We start from the raw sequence: 16,508 nt of genomic DNA, 5'->3' as shown, positions 1-16,508 counted from the left end.
CAAGGAGGCACGTAGAGCTACCTGCAAGTCCGGGGCTGGGGCTGCTCTGAGCCTGTGCCCTCCCTGGGCCTCCGGAGGGCCTGGAGAGCTTCCTCCGGAGGATGACCTCCCCGGGGCTCCGGCCCCGGGTGCAGCGCACCGGGGAGGGATGGGGGCGGCGGTGCATTCCCGCCCGGCGGCTAACAAAGGCAGCAGCAGCCCAGGGACTGCCGGAGCCGGGGAAACCCGCGCGGGGCCCAAGGGTTAACCGGGAGCCCGGCTCCCGCGCGCATCCCGGCCCCCGCCTCCCGTCGCTAGGAGACGCCGGAAGTGGGGGAGGGGCGGCGCGGGTGGGAATCTTTTTCGGGCGCTCGGAGGGGGGGCGGGGGACGGAGGGAGGGGAGGGGAGCGCGCGTGCGCGTGCCCGCCGTCCGCTCGCACGCTCGCCCGCTCGCCCGCCCGTCGCCGCGGTGACCGTCCTCGCGGCCCGCCGGCTCGCGCCCCGCCTCCGTCCCCGCCGCACCCCCCGCCCCAGCCGCGCGCTTGAGGAGAGGAGGGAGGGGGCAGAGTGCCGCGGCCGCCGCCGCCGCCGCCGCCGCTCGCTCCTCCCGGTTCCCGCCGCCGCCGCCGCCGCCGCGCCGCTCCTCCTCTCCTCAGGGCGTCGCGGCCGCTGCCTCCTGCGGGCTGTATGAGGAGGAGGAGGCGGAGGAGGAGGAGGATGTGAAGATGGCGGAGCTGCAGATGCTGCTGGAGGAGGAGATCCCGGGGGGCCGCCGGGCCCTCTTCGACAGCTACACGAATCTGGAGCGGGTGGCCGACTACTGCGAGAACAACTACATCCAGGTGCGACGCGTCCCGGGCCCCGCTCCCTCCGGCTCCCCGGCGCGCCAGGGCGCGGGGGTGTGCGGGGCGAGCCGGCGAGCCGAGGAGGCCGCGCGCGGGGCGGCCCCGGGGTGGGGACGGAGCGGGGACCAGGGCGGCGGCGGTGGCGGCGGCTGCAGGAAGCGGCGGGGTCCGGTCGGACGTGCCCCCCCCCCCGGAGCCCCGTGCGGGTCCTCGGTGCCTGGCGTTGTCGCGGCCCGCCTCCCCGTCCCTGCCCCGTCGCTCGCCCCCGCACTCGCCGCCTGTCAGGGTTCCGGATGGCGGAGGAGGAGAGTGGCGTTCTGTGGATAACGGGATCCTGCGCGGATGGCAGGGTCGTGTGTGCTGGAGGGATGGGTTACCTCCTTCCTGCCCGATTCCGAGGGGGGCTTTAAGGGGTCCTGTTCCTGCAGAGTGAATTGCTTCAGTTTTCCCTTCCCGTCAAAGCCCCCTGAAGACAAAACAGAAATTCTTTAACCCTTAAGTTTAATTTTTTTTTTTTTTTTTGGTTGTAAAGGGGACCCGGTGGAACGGCTCTTATTACAAGTTAATGCCATTTTTCTCCCTATGGGGAATGGGAAACTGGCTGATAATGAGCTGCTTTTCCTCCCCAATCCCCGTTAGAATAGGTAATTTTCCTATGGGAAAAAGAACTATGACTATTTTTCACAAAGAATTAGGAAAATGAACCACATGGTTTAGTTTTTTTTCCCCCATGATGATTGGTTTGGCACCGGGACTCATAGTGGGTGTGTGTGTGTAGGAAGGTGAGAAGGTGGGGGGAAGGCCTGAGCGAGATGAGAACCAGCTGGTCATGGAGAAATGTAAAAATCTTATGGATTAAAGCAACGCTTTAAAAATTAACTCATGGTTTGCAAATCCAGCATTTATTGTTTTCCGTCGGGCATATGCTGATTTAAATTCTCTGGATAAAGTGGAAGCAGGTGTTCAACTGTTACCTGTTTTTAACATTCTTGTTCCTGCTCCCATCTCTGCAGATTTCCTTAACACCAGTTATACTGGAAAGCATTCTCAGTTCTTAGTATGAATTACATATTTAAAGTACTACAATTTATAGGTTAAGTTTTCTGAGGACCATGTGGTTAATCAAAGATAATGCCCTTAGATTTGTTGGATTATACATGTACCGAGCTCTGTCACTGTGTAGCAAACATTTGTTTTGGAGAATGAAGTGGTTGAAAGTGTCTGTTGGGAAGGAAGAAAGTGTGACCAGGGTTAAAGATGGGTTTCGGAACCAAACCAAACCCTCACAATGTCTGTCTGTCAGATGCTTTGCTATACAGAGCTGTGTGGGAATGGTGATGATGAACAGGGTTTCCTACTTAATTCACCGGTCTTCCTTGGCCCAGAACTGTTGATGGTGCATGCCTGAGGTCTCCAGGGGTTTATAATGTAGTGCAAGAGGCTGATCTGTGAGCGAATTAAATCCATCCTTATACCATATACCATCAACCCTCCTTGTTGGGAGCTCCTACACTGGTGGTCCAATCAACTGATGATTGAAAATATTTCCTCTGTATAAATGCAGACAGACCTTTTTCTTGTCATTCTCTAAATGATACAGTGTAACAATTACTTACATGGCATTGACCTTTTATTAGGTATTATATAAAGTATAGGGGAGGATGTGTGATAGGTAACATGTAAATATTATGCAGTTTTATAGGGGAGGATATGTGATAGGTAATATGTAAATATTTTGCAGTTTTATGTAAAGGACTTGAGTATCCAAAGATGTTGGAATGGAGGGTGTGATGGGTGCGGTATGTGGGGTGTCCTAGGACTAACCCCTATTGGATACTGAGTTAATTTATACTTCGTAGTGGATTGTGGGTAGGAAGGCTATGGTTATTTTCAGGGATTCACAGCTGCTAGGAGAGGCAAAACCTAAAAGACTAAAAGACTAATTCTGTTGCCGTGTGTAGCATCTTATGGGAAAGTGTCATCTGTCAGAAGAGACATTGGGGATGGAAAAGTGATTGGATTGCAGCGTGGCCAACTAATGAGAAACAGGGTTGTCTGTCTTTGAAGGATGAATGTTACTATAATCTTAGGTTATAATTGCCACATAAAGGGGAAAGTGAAAGATGAGCATTGTCTTAAATTTTGTAATTATTCTAGCTGAAAGAGAAGAGTGTCAAAGTTGGCATGTTATTTATTTACTTGTTCATTTTTGGTGTTGGGGATTGAACTCAGGGTCTTGTACGTGCTAAGAATACACTCTACTATTGAATTAAACTCCGCCCACTGTAAAGTATAAATACGATTTCCTAGAAATGGGTTTTGAATTTTGGACCATCTGTATTCTCGATTTAACATCTGACAGAGTCTACACTTTCATTCCTGAGGTTACCCTCTATTTCGGGGTTCACTGGATTTATTACTGCTGTACTCTCCCAGGATGATACTTACATGATAACTAGAACTGGTGGTAGTTGATTTGTGCCGAGCCAGCTGTACATAGGACCAAAGGACTGACCAGCAGGGGTCCTGATGCTGTCTGTAACCCTATGATACATGAAACTTAATTGGCAGGACCACTGAGCAAATGGTCTGTTCACCTTTTTATGGCATTGTGTCTTAGCTTCTAGCTCCAGTTAACTAACTCAACACTCATTTCATTGTATTGAAATGTAACTTTTAAGAACAAAATATGTTGATCATATATAATTGTTGTTATTTGGTGTTAAATATCTGGTTTTATGTCTAGGAAATAAAAATAGGCAAATAAAAATACACTAATAGGGCTGAGTGGTGGCGGCACACGCTTTTAATCCCAGCACTTTGGAGGCAGAGGTAGGCGGATCTCTGCGGCCAGCCTGGTCTACAGAGTGAGTTCCAGGACAGCCGGAGCTACACACAGAGAAACCCTGTCTGGAAAAACGACAACAAAAAAATTAACTAATTGTAAATTATAATTAGTATGAGATTTGAGCAAAAGGAAAGGAAATAATTGTGTTGTCTTAAGTACTTGTAGTCTTTTAAAATGTTTCTTACTTAGCAAATTACCTTTGCTATATACCAGTGGGCATTAGGAGAGATCAGATAGTGGCTATAGTTATTTACACACACACTTTACACACACACACACACACACACACACACACACACACACACACGTAAAGTTATTTTCCAGGATATAATGAAGTTAATATTGAAATTTTAAATGTTATTAATAAAATATTAAAGAGTTTTATGTTATTAGCTTCTAGGAAACAGGAAAAATTGTTTTCTTTTCCTTCCATCCTTCCTTCCGCTTTTTTTTTTTTTCCTTTGAGACAGAGTTTCTCTGTATAACGGCTCTGGCTGTCCTAGAACTCATAGAGATCCTCCTGTCTCTGTGTCTGCCTCCACCTCTTGAGGGCTGAGATTAAAGGCATACACAGCTGTGCCTGGTGAAAAGTTGTTTTTCTAAAGTGTGATGATAAAAATTATGTAGTTTGCTAGTACTTATAAGGTTGATTTATTGTTTGTTTCTTGAGACTGGGTTCCTCTACATTGCCCACACCTGACCTGACCTTGTGCCCTCCCTGCCTTTGGGTGCTGAGTGCAGATGCTGCCTCACCTGCTTGGCTGGCTTGTTATTTCTCTCTACTGAAAATGACTTGGTGGGGGCTGAGGAGGTGGTTCAGTGGCTAAAGTACTTGCTGTACAACCAACCTAGGGGGAGGACTGGAGCTCACACCCTAGGACCTTGTTAGTAGTGGCTGGGCATTGTGGTTGCCTGCAGTTCCAGCAAGCTAACTAGATACACTCAGCATATCAACCAGCTCTGGGTCAGCTGAGAGACCCGACCTCAGTGAAGAAGGTGTGGCGTTTACACACAAAAGAAAAAAAAGTACCAAATTCATTTAGTAAGACTGCTGCCATACTTCTAATACCTTTGTTTCTTTTCTTCGCTTATTAATGTAAACATGGAATGCCTAACCCTTTAGAAAATGTTCAGGGGTACCCCCCCCCACCCTTCTTTAAAAAAAAAATTTTTTTTTTTTTTTTTTTTTAAGGCAGGGTTTCTTTGTGTAGTTTTGGTGCCTGTCCTGGATCTCGCTCTGTAGACCAGGCTGGCTTGGAAGTCACAGAGGCTCTGCCTCCCAAGTGCTAGGATCAAAGGTGTGCGCCACCACTGCCTGGCTAAAAAAATTTAAGCGACAAAGTCTTACTTCTTTTTGAGACAGTGTTTCTTTGTGTATAGCCCTGGCTATCCTAGCACTCACTGTATAGATCAGGCTGGCCTCGAACTCACCCTCCAAGTGCTGGGATTAAAGGCTTACACCACTCACTATTCCCAGCTTGTCTTGCTCTTGACTGGCCTTAAACTTGCAGTGTAGCTAAGGATGACGTTGAACTTCTAATCCTCCTGCCTCTGCCTCCCAAGTATTGGGACTGTGGGCATGCACCACTCCCCACAGTTATGTGTGGTGTTGTGGACCAGAGCTTTTTGCATCTACACAAGCACTTCAATTGAGCTGTGTCCCTGGTCCAAATTTTTTTTTTTTTGATTAACTTGGAACTAAGACATTTTAAAAGAATTTTGTGATTCACTTTAGTGTTTTAAATAAGTTTTGTTTGTTGCTTTCCTACAGTAAATATGAAAAATTAATGTGTCCATCTTTACAATTTTTAGTTAAATAAAAGTTACTGTTTCTTTTATGTGATAATTCATATAGGTAGGTGGAAAATCACATATATATGTGTATTATATTAAGGGCAGAGTCATCCTATGAGATAAACTTATTTGGAACAAACATTGAGAGGTTACCTTAATTTTTTTCTGAAATATTTCTTTTTTAAACAAAAGAAAACATTTCACTAATAGCTTTCTCTGTTTTCTCTTTGTCAACATGGACACTGCTATAATTCATTAAAAACAACATGAAAAGTTTGTAAGGTGATAAAATATAGTTCATTATCAAAGAGTTTCATAAAAAGGTAATTAGTAAAATGATGCAAAGTTTTTTTTTGAGACAAGATTTTATATGTAGCAATAACTGGCGTAGAATTCACTTTGTAGACCAGGCTGTCCTTAGTCAGAGATTCTCCTGCCTCTGCTTCTCTTAAACCCTGAGCCACCATACCTGACAAAGATTAAAATTTTTAGCTTAATGAATGCCATTAGAATACATGCTTAGTTTGAAAAATTAATATAAAGTGGCTAGATATTAAAGGAATTAAAAATTACCCAGTTATCTTTAATACATATCTGGCATTTATATTCCTAATATTTTTGGTAAATGATGCTATATATTTTTAGAGAAATGGATTTAGAGTCTATATTACCTTTTAAACTTTTGAGAACGATTTTTTCTTTCTTCTAAGAAGATACTTTGTGAGTCAGAATCTTGCTGTGTACCCAGACTGGCCTCCACCTCTGAGTCTTTCTACCGTAGCCTCCTTCCGCGTGCCGTAGCCTGACTTCCGCGTGCCGTAGCCTCTCCTTCCGCGTGCCGTAGCCTCCTTCCACGTGCCGTAGCCTCCTTCCACGTGCCGTAGCCTCCTTCCGCGTGCCGTAGCCTCCTTCCGCGTGCCGTAGCCTCCTTCCGCGTGCCGTAGCCTCCTTCCGCGTGCCGTAGCCTCCTTCCGCGTGCCGTAGCCTCCTTCCACGTGCCGTAGCCTCCTTCCGCGTGCCGTAGCCTCCTTCCGCGTGCCGTAGCCTCCTTCCGCGTGCCGTAGCCTCCTTCCGCGTGCCGTAGCCTCCTTCCGCGTGCCGTAGCCTCCTTCCGCGTGCCGTAGTCTCTCCTTCCGTGTGCCGTAGCCTCCTTCCACGTGCCGTAGCCTCCTTCCGCGTGCCGTAGCCTCCTTCCGCGTGCCGTAGCCTCCTTCCGTGTGCCGTAGCCTCCTTCCGCGTGCCGTAGCCTCCTTCCGCGTGCCGTAGTCTCTCCTTCCGTGTGCCGTAGCCTCTCCTTCCGCGTGCCGTAGCCTCCTTCTGCGTGCCGTAGCCTCCTTCCGTGTGCCGTAGCCTCTCCTTCCGTGTGCCGTAGTCTCTCCTTCCGCGTGCCGTAGCCTCTCCTTCCGTGTGCCGTAGCCTCTCCTTCCGCGTGCCGTAGCCTCTCCTTCCGCGTGCCGTAGCCTCTCCTTCCGCGTGCCGTAGCCTCTCCTTCCGCGTGCCGTAGCCTCTCCTTCCGCGTGCCGTAGCCTCCTTCCGCGTGCCGTAGCCTCCTTCCGCGTGCCGTAGCCTCCTTCCACGTGCCGTAGCCTTCCGTGTGCCAGATTTACAGGTATGTGTCACAGTGCCCAGCTGAGAAACACTTAACACTAATGCCAGGACTGCCTTTTCTTTTCTGGTTGTCCCAGTACTTACAGGAATGAATTTGTGCTTGTGCTATGAGTTCACAAATGGAGCACCTTAAAAAGTACTTAAAAATGCAGGCTGGGTGTTGTGATACACATCTTTGATTCAAGCACTCAGGAGCAAAGGAAGTTTGATCCTGGTTCAAGGCCAGCCTGGTCTACATAGTGAGTTCCAGGACAGCCAAGGCTACATAGTGAGACCCTGTCTCAAAAAACAAAAACATAAAAAGTACTTAAAATTGCATGAAGAAGGAAGTCATTGAGAGTAGAAATTTGAATACCGATAGTTACAGCCTTCTCTTTGATTTTTGTCTTTGGCCTCCACTGAGAGGAATGAACCGACTAGGTGGACACTATATGCTTCTCAGCCTCTGAGAAAGTAATCCTAATTTCCAGGAGAAACATCTCGGTGAATGGGTTTTCAGTGACAAACCTGTCATTATTAATACCTGTGACAAGACTACAAAATAGACTACATTGTACCCTGAGCACCTTGCTCTTTTAAAAATGTTGTTGTTTGTATATACCCTGTGTTTTCTTGCTACGGAATTTCATTCAGTAGCTTTGTAATTTATGTTGGTACAGGGTTTTTAGCTGTATCTTGTTTTACCTTTTCTTGAAGCATTGACCACTACAAACTGTCCCTTTGCCCAAACATTGAAAACCTTTATGTTTACTGTTTCTTTTCTGTGATAGGACTAACATATGAATGTGTGATAGTTTTCTTTTATCCAGAGTCTTTTCTCTCCTAGAAAGTAGTTATAGGTGAAATTGTTTTACTTATTCATAGAATATGTAGTGTAGATAGTTTTGAGCATACGCTGTTTTGACTTTCTTTTAAAATGCAGGAAACTCTGGTAGCGAGTGTAAGTGTAGTGTAGTCTTTTCATAGATGGATAAGAATTAGGCTATTAGAATTTTTTAAATGTTTTTTTTATAATTAAATTTTTATGGAACTAGTTTGTAGTTGGATTCATGAAATAGTATATAAAATTATGCTTTTTAAATATTTCATAAAGTGTTTTGAAATACTGTTTAATTTTATGTTTTTCCCCTTCCAATATAAACCTTCTAGAGGATGGAATCATATCCTAAGTGTTTTTATATCTCCCTTACTGAGCTATCTTGTTGGCCCTTGAGTGTAATGTTCTATGTGTATTATTTAGGATGTGGTCATTTTGCAAGAAAAAAGTTTTAGCTTTTATTTATTTTTAGCAGGTAGTATACATTGATACAGATATATAGGGTAACAAGAAACAGTTTTGTTTTGAATCATTTACAGCATGGATATTTTAAATTTTTATTTCTCTAGTCAAGTTTATTGAGGTTTATACATATATAGCACAAATCACCCTTTTGGGGTATAAAAGTAATGAGTTACTTTTATATATGAATTTCTTTGGGGCTGGAGTGATGGTACAGTGGTTAAGAGCACTTGTTGCTCTTGCAGAGGATCCAGGTTTGATTCCCAGCACCCACACGGTGGCTCACAACCATGTCTAACTCCTGTTTCAGGGCATCTAATGCCCTCTTCTGGCTTCTGCCGGCACCAGGAATGCATGTGGCACACATACATACATGCTGGCAAAATATTCCACATAAATCCACCAAAAATGAATTTTGATGAATGTTACAGAGTCAGACCCTGGGGGTGTAGCTCAGTGGAAATGTACCTATCTTAATGAGTATGGCTCTGGGTTCAAGTCCTAGCACAGCAAAAAAAACCCAAAACCAAAAAAAACCAACCAGCCAAAGGACAACATGTCATATTCTTATTACCTCCATAACACACAAGCTTTCTTTTCTTTTTTTGTTTGTTCTATCCTGTCTGTCGTTCCCCCCCACCTCCCTGCCCTGAGACAAGTTTTCTCTATGTAGACCTGGCTGTCCTGAAACTCATTCTGTAGACCAGGCTGGCCTCAAACAGAGATCTGCCTGCCTCTGCCTCGTGAGTGTTGGGGTTAAAAGTATGCACCACCACCACCCTGCACAAGCTTTTCTTTATACCGTTTGTATTCAGTCCTTCCTTTCATTTCCAACCTTTGGCAAACACAATATTTTCTCTCCCTATAGGTTTTGCCTTTCTCACAGTGCCTTCTAAACTGATTAGTCTTTCATGTTTGACTTCCTACACTTAACATATTGTATTTGAATATCAACTCTGTGTCATTTTGTTCTGTTTTGTTGACAGGTGGTGTTTGCAGTATATGGAAGAATTAGAGTTTATTGACTCATCTGTTACTTTATTTCTGGATTGTTTCTAGCTTTATCCAATGATCAATACTGCTGTAGCCATTTGCCTACAGGTGTCTCTTGAGTAATTGTAAGTGAGTGGCTCCTTCCATCATTCCATTCTGGTGAAGTTAAATGTGGGACTCAGCAGAGCACTTGTGTTCCCTTTGAACTGTGAGATGAGAGGGTTGTGGGAAGCTGCCACAAAGCCGTGTCTCATTCATTTTCTGGTCTATCAAGAAGGCTGTCCGTTTCCTGTTCCTCCTGGTTGTGATGGAACAAGGCTTTCTGCCTGCACTTCTGTTAGGTGCAGCCATGGCTATAAAATCTCAGCTGTAGGATGGCATTAGTTCCTCACAAGTGTCTGTCATCCATGGTGTAGATCTGTGGCACTTTTTTTCTTGGCTTTGTACAAGACCTGACTTTTGCTGCTTTTCTACAAATAGTGGACCTTCTGAATCCAACAGGAGCTTAGGTGAGATCCTGCTTTGTTTCCCTTTGCTTAAACAAACCAAAAACCAAAACCAAAACCAAAACCAAAACAAACAAATAAAAAAAAATGGGCTTATTGAACCATGTGGTAAAACTGCTTAACTTTACAGAAACGACCACTCTTTTCTGGGTATCATTTTGTATTCCTACCAGCAAAGTTCAGTTACTCTACATCCTTGTCAACATTTGGTTTTGTCAAGTGTGATTTGTATAGCTGTTATAGACATTTATGACAACGCCAAGCTAATTCACAACCAACCATGAAAAGCTGAAAGTTTATTAATTGAATTAGGAGTTCCCTGTCATAGTTTTTAATTTTATTTTACTTAATTTAATTTTTATTTGTATGCATGTTTTGCCTGTGTACGTATCTGTGCACCACATATATGCTGGTGCTCATGGAGGCCATAAAAGGGCATCAGATCCTCTGGAGCTGGAGTTACAGATGGTTGTGAGCAAGTGCTGGAATTGAATCCAGTTCCTCTGCAAGAGCAGCCATCTCTACACAGAGATCTCTACACCCAGTGCCATCTCTGCACTGAGCATCTCTGCAGCTGCTCATAGTTTTATTAAACATAACACCATTTATGAAAAGTACTAGAGTCCTAGTCAGGCCACTTAGGAAAGAAAAGAAATAAAAGATATGCACACTGGAAAAGTAGTTTTTGTTTACAGATAACTGCTTTTCTCCTTCTTTCTTTCTTCCTTCCTTCCTTCCTTCCTTCCTTCCTTCCTTCCTTTCTTTCTTTCTTTTCTTCCTCTTCTCCTCCCCCTCTTCCTCTTTTTTGGTGACAGTGGGACAGAAAACTATGATCCTATAATAGAAAAACATAAAGATTAAAAATAACATCAAAAAAGATTAAAATAACAAATTCAGTAAATTACAGTGTAAAGGGTAACACACAGAAGTCATATATTTCCATATATTAACAGCAGACTACATGAAAAAAATTAAGGAGATAATTCTTTATAAGACCATCAAAAAGAATAAAGTGCTTAGGAATAATTTAGGAATAACCAAGGAGGTGAAAGATCTGTACACTAAAAACTGTAGGCATTTATGAAAGTAAGATACAAATAAGTGGAAGATTTTTGTGATCATAGATTGTTAATGCTCATACTACCCAAAGCTGTTTGTAAATGCAGTGTAATCACTCATTAAAAACTCCAGTAGAAAAAAAAATTCCAGTAGAATTTTTCACAAAAATCAGAAAAATCTCAATTTATATGGCACTTCAAAGACTGGATACTCATTGCCCTCTTGAGATCAACAAAATTGGAGGCCTCATACTTTATTGTCTCAAACTATATTACAAAGCTATTGTAACCAAAAAGGCATGGTACCAGCATAAAGTAGTCCTAGGACAATAGAACATAATAGAGAGCTCAGAAATACATAGTTGACTACTCTTTGGTATAAAATGAAGACTATCCAACAGGGAAAAGATAGTCTCTGTAGTTTATTGGGAAAACTGTGTCCACATGTGAATTAATGAGATTGGACTCTATATTCTAAAACAGAACTGAACTTGAGGGCACAGTGAGCTGACTCAGTGCATGAGGTTTTTGCTGCAGAAGCCTGGTCATCTGAGTTTGATTCCTGGAACCCACATAAAAGTGGTAGGAGAGAGCTGATTCCTGTGTTATCCTCTGACATCTACACATGTATTGTGGCATGTGTGTCCATCTGTCTGTCTCTTTTGTGCGCGCGCACGCACACACACACACACACACACACACACAATTGAAAAAAATTAACGAAGTAGATTAAAGAATTAATCAAATGTAAGAACTGAATTATAAATTTAATAGTTTATAATTCTTTCACATTGGTATTGTCAATTTTTGTTTGGACAGAGCACCAAAGTACAGGCAACAGAAGCAACTATAATAAGAACAATGCACCAGACTAAAAGTATAGATCACTCATATAAACCTTAAACCAAATTTAAAAAAATGGGCATAGAACCATATGTGCTGGTACCTGCCTTCCATCCCAGTACTCAGGAGGCAGAGGCAGGTGAATCTCTTGAGTTCAGGGCTGCATACAGTAACCCTGTCTCAAAACAAACAGAACAAAACAATTGGGCATAGAACATCATCTTAGTTTCTTTTTCTGTTGCTATGATGAGAATAATACTCTGACTGACAAAAGCAACGTAATGGAGAAAGGGGTCATTTTGGGTCACAGTTCAGGGTCTGTCATGGTGGGGAAATGCAAGTAGCAGGAGCTGAAGCAGCTGGTCACGCCGCCTCCACCCTCAGGTTAAGACAGTGATTAATGCATGCTGTAATGCTTGCTTACTCTCTCCATTTTATGCTGTCCAGGATTCCCTGCCCATGGAATAGTGTTCCCACAGTTAAGATGCATTTTTATTCTCGCATAATTAATGTAATCATCCCTCACAGAATTTCCCAGAAGCCTGTATATTGGGTGTTTCTGTCAAGGTCACAGTTACTGTTGACTATTACAGACTTGAATAGACGATTACTAAAGACGACAAACATGTGAGAAACAGGTCGATGGAAGGTATCCTGCACAGATAATTGTTAGGGAAGTGCAAACCAAAAGTAGACAGTGAGACTTCACATCCAAGCAAGATGTGGAGAAAAGAGAATTCTTGGTGGGGATGTGAGTTGTTAAAGCCACTATATAAAGTGACAGGGAAGTTTTTCAGAAAATGAAAGCTAGGACAATATTGTGACCTAGTGGTCCCACCTTTGGGTGTATATCCCACTTCTGGACCTTCCTCTGATAAATGAACAATATTTTACAGAGTATCTGCACTCACATGTTCATTTGAGCATAATTTTCAGCAGCCTAGAGGTGGGAACAAGTGTCCAACAAATGAGTGGATAAAAAAGTGATATAAATTCGTATTTACAGAGGAACTTTATTTAGTAAAAAAGAATGGTAGTTGCTGTGGGTGGTCAGGGATCAGAGGACATCGGTCTATCAAGTGAGTATGTTTGGGAGATCTGATGTACTGCGTTATGTCAGTAAAAAAACGACTATAGTTATGATGTATAGTATATACTTGAAAGCGATCAAGACCAGATCTTAAGTGCCTCCTCCTTAGGTACTATGTGACATGATGGATGTGTGAGTTAAGCTGTGATGGTCACTTACTGTCTGTTGATCAGATTATGTTGGTGTACCTGTGTGGGTCTTTTGGTGAGCATGGACTCCGGTCTGTGCTAGGTGAGTGCTCAACTGTGAACGATGCTGCTGCTGTTGAGCGTTGATGTACCTTGAAACCATGCATTCTTTAAAGTATATACAACTTTTATTAATTATGTGTCAGTGAAGCTCAAAAAGACGTTCCAAAAGAAAAAAAAAGCCCACAAACCACAAATGGTATGGCGCCTTGCCCTCGTCTCCTATTACCTTTGGTATACGTGCATCCTTGCAGATGATTGCCAGAGGTCAGCTTCTGGTCCCCTCCCCACAGAGCTGTCCTCCTTGTCTGAGTCAGCTTCTCTTTGGTCTTGGTTACCAATTATGATAGGCTGGTTGTCCAGCAAACCCTGCTTCTTTCAGACCCTAGTGCTGGGTTTACAAGCCCATGCTACTATGCCTAGCATGTTCGGGGTTCCAGCTCAGGACCTCATGCTTACGTGGCAAGCACTTGACTGATGGAGCCATTTCCCCAGCTCCTGGCTTCCTCCCGCTCTCCCCCCCATACCAGGTAGGTGTGTGTGTGTCCTTTCTGCCCCCAGACCTCTGCTTGGTGCGTGTGCGCTGGAGGGTTGCATGACTTCCATCCACTTCCTCGCGGACTCTCCCCTTAGTGTCCACTTTTCTCTCCACAGTGTCGTGTGGTGTTTTGTGCATATCACCACTTTACAGAGAATGTTTGTCCATTCGTCTGCTTTCCTTCTTGTCAGTGAGGGCAGGGATTGATTTGTTTGTTTATTTGTACCTTCTTCATTTCCAGCACCTGGAATCGTGCTTGCCACAGATTATTTGCTAAATCAATAAATTAAGTCTTTTCTAGCAAAGAATGGAAAAATTCTTAGGTGAGTGAAATAACTTAGTTTTATAAATTTGAATAGTGTATAGATTTGTGCTAAGGAAAAAAGGAAGTTCATATTTTCCCAAGTATTTAACAGAGACATGGTCCACGGAACTGAGACTAGTGTTTCATACATGGTTGGTGTTTTAGGGTTCATTTCATTTATATTAGTTAGTGCAAGGCTTCTGCTTTAGTGGATGCTTATCAAATATTTGAGTTATCTATAGCTCCCTGGAAGTTAGCAGGGGAGATACTTCCATTTTATAAAATTAGGTAAGTAAACTTAGTTACTTTTGACTCTGCTAGACTGAAATTCTGAGGAGAGGAATTATATTGTTTTGCTTGTTCATTCTGCTTCTATAGTAATTTTTTTGTTTTTTAAAAATCATCTTGATTCACACTATTTTATTTTGTTATATTTTCATTTAAAAATTTCGTTAAGCCGGGTGTGGTGGCTCAGCATGCATTTAGTCCCAGCACTCAGGAGTCTGAGGCAGGTAGATCTCTGTGAGTTCAAGGCCAGCCTGGTCTACAGAGTGAGTTCCAGGACAGCCAGGGCTACACAGAGAAACCCTGTCTCAAGAAAGAAAGAAAGAAAGAAAAAAAAAAAGACAAAAACCAAAAAAACACAACAACAAAAATGTCCTTAAGTGTGTTTCCCTGCTGAGAATTCAGTAGTGACTAGTTCATGGCCAGCAGCTTAGTTTATTTTGGCTTTGATTCCTGTGAAGAGCCTTTGTTATAAAATGTGAATTAGTGAAGTTGAACTAACATGAGCTCGCTCTCTCTCTCTCTCTCTCTCTCTCTCTCTCTCTCTCTCTCTCTTTCTCTCTCTCTCTCTCTCCTGTTATTTATCTTCATTTACTTGTCTATTGAAAACTTTCAGTAGATGCACTGTTAGGAACACGAGGAACCTACAGAAACCCATCTGAATGGGGAAGTAGACAGGGTGTGGGCCTCTGCCAGCAGCCAGCATGTGTGACTGCAAGCCCCTGCCAGGAGGTGGTGCTGAGCAGTGATTCCTCTGCAGAAACTGTGTCCTCAGTCTAGAAGAGCAGACGAGGTTCTTCAAAAGAATTTTAGTTCCTTATCTTAAGGTACAGAAAAGTAATATGTTTACGTAGTCCACTACTTTTTTTAAAGGAAGTTAGAAGTCACTGACTGTAAATGTACAGTGTTTTTAGGTCTTTTTAAATTCTATGGTGCTGACGTCCTGTTTCTAGGTTTTTGCTCTCCTTACATATGTACAGTTGTGATGTTTTAATAGGTATGATTATGAACTATGTATAAATAATAAAATTATATACAAAGTTAATGTCACGAGAACCAATAGAATGAATAATTACCAAAGGGGATGTATTGGTTTGGCTTCCGTGATGTGGTTTAGATGGCACACCAGTGTTCTGGAGGATTCTTGGAGAACTGCTGGTCTTCAGGCCACGTTGAGCATGCTGGAAGGCGAAGTCGTGTTCTGGTGTCAGGGAAGGGCGGTAGCTTTGACAGGAACAGTGTCGTCAGCACATCAAGCGTGTGGCAGAACGTTCTGCTTGCCTCACAAATCGGAAAGCACAGCAAGAGATGGGAATATAGGGATGACTGTGACTAATGTAACTACTACATTTCAAATTGGGAAATGGTGGTTGCTTGATTAGTTATTAGGACTTGATAATTAGTTCTTGGTTTGCATTTTGTTTAAGGCCTGCATTTATGTTAGGGAAATTAAATATAGGCTATTTTGGATAGAATTTGGTTACTAACCAGATTATCAAATACTAACACAAAGTATTAATGATTAGAAAGAAAAAAATATTTACAACCACTATCTTGTGTTAAAATAAATATCAGTTTAATGCTTTTAATCTTATTCATTCTGGATGAGTGATAGTCTCATTAAACACAAGTTCTTTAAAACTCAGTTGCTGTTTTATGTAGTACACAAGAGGCAATCATCTTCAGATGCAATAGTAAAAACCATGAGTTGCTGGGTGGTGGTACATGCCTTTAATCTCAGCACTTGGGAGACAGAGGTAGGATGATCTCCAAGTTTGAGGCTAGCCTAGTTTACAAAGTGAGTTCCAGGACATCCAGGGCTGCATAGAGAAACCCTGTCTTGGAAAAACAAAACCAAACCACCTCCTCCCAAACAAAAAACCAAACAAATAAAAATAAAAAACCAAACAACAATAAAAACCCCATGAGAAATTTCCTTATAAGCTTTAAAAAATTGATTTTATTTTAAAAGTAAATGTGTGTGTGTGTGTCGTTCTGTCTGTCTGTCTGTCTGTCCGTCCGTCCACATATGTGCAATATCCAAGGAGGCCAGAAGAGGATGTTGGATCCTGGACTTGTAGTTACAGGATATTGTGAACCATCTGGTGTGGGTGTTGGTAGCTGAACCTAGTACCTCTAAGAGTAGTGTAAGAGTAGCAAGCACCCTTAACCATTGAGTCCTTTTTCCATTGCTTTATAAGTTTTAGCACTTGAGAGGCAGAGGCAGGTAGATCTCTGAGTTTGAGGCCAGCCTGTAGCAGGAATCTTAGAGAGTCTTATTAATAAAACAAACCCAGAGCCAAGTATTGGGGTGAAGCTGGAAGATCAGAGAGACAGAACAAGCCACAG

The 16,508-nt window shown here is 43.1% G+C and overlaps 1 protein-coding gene across 9 annotated transcripts in view; it reads left to right on the top strand.

Moving 5' to 3' along the window:
• The first annotated feature begins 564 nt into the window (after window positions 1–564).
• Window positions 565–16,508, top strand: part of Abi2 (abl interactor 2) — a 92,507-nt gene continuing 76,563 nt past the window's right edge. For 8 of the 9 annotated variants that reach the window (XM_059278534.1, XM_059278530.1, XM_059278528.1 and 5 more), the window contains exon 1: window positions 565–822. In XM_059278534.1, the coding sequence (XP_059134517.1) occupies window positions 706–822 (117 nt within the window). In that variant the 5' untranslated portion in view covers window positions 565–705. Of the gene's footprint in view, window positions 823–7,024; window positions 7,077–16,508 lie in introns of those variants that run through there. The other variant, XM_059278532.1, reaches the window with a different exon arrangement.

The sequence above is a fragment of the Peromyscus eremicus genome, chromosome 13, assembly GCF_949786415.1.
Source record: "Peromyscus eremicus chromosome 13, PerEre_H2_v1, whole genome shotgun sequence".
NCBI classification, from domain to species: domain Eukaryota; kingdom Metazoa; phylum Chordata; class Mammalia; order Rodentia; family Cricetidae; genus Peromyscus; species Peromyscus eremicus.
Note: the sequence above shows the minus strand (reverse complement) of the source record. Positions and strands in the feature narration are given on the sequence as shown.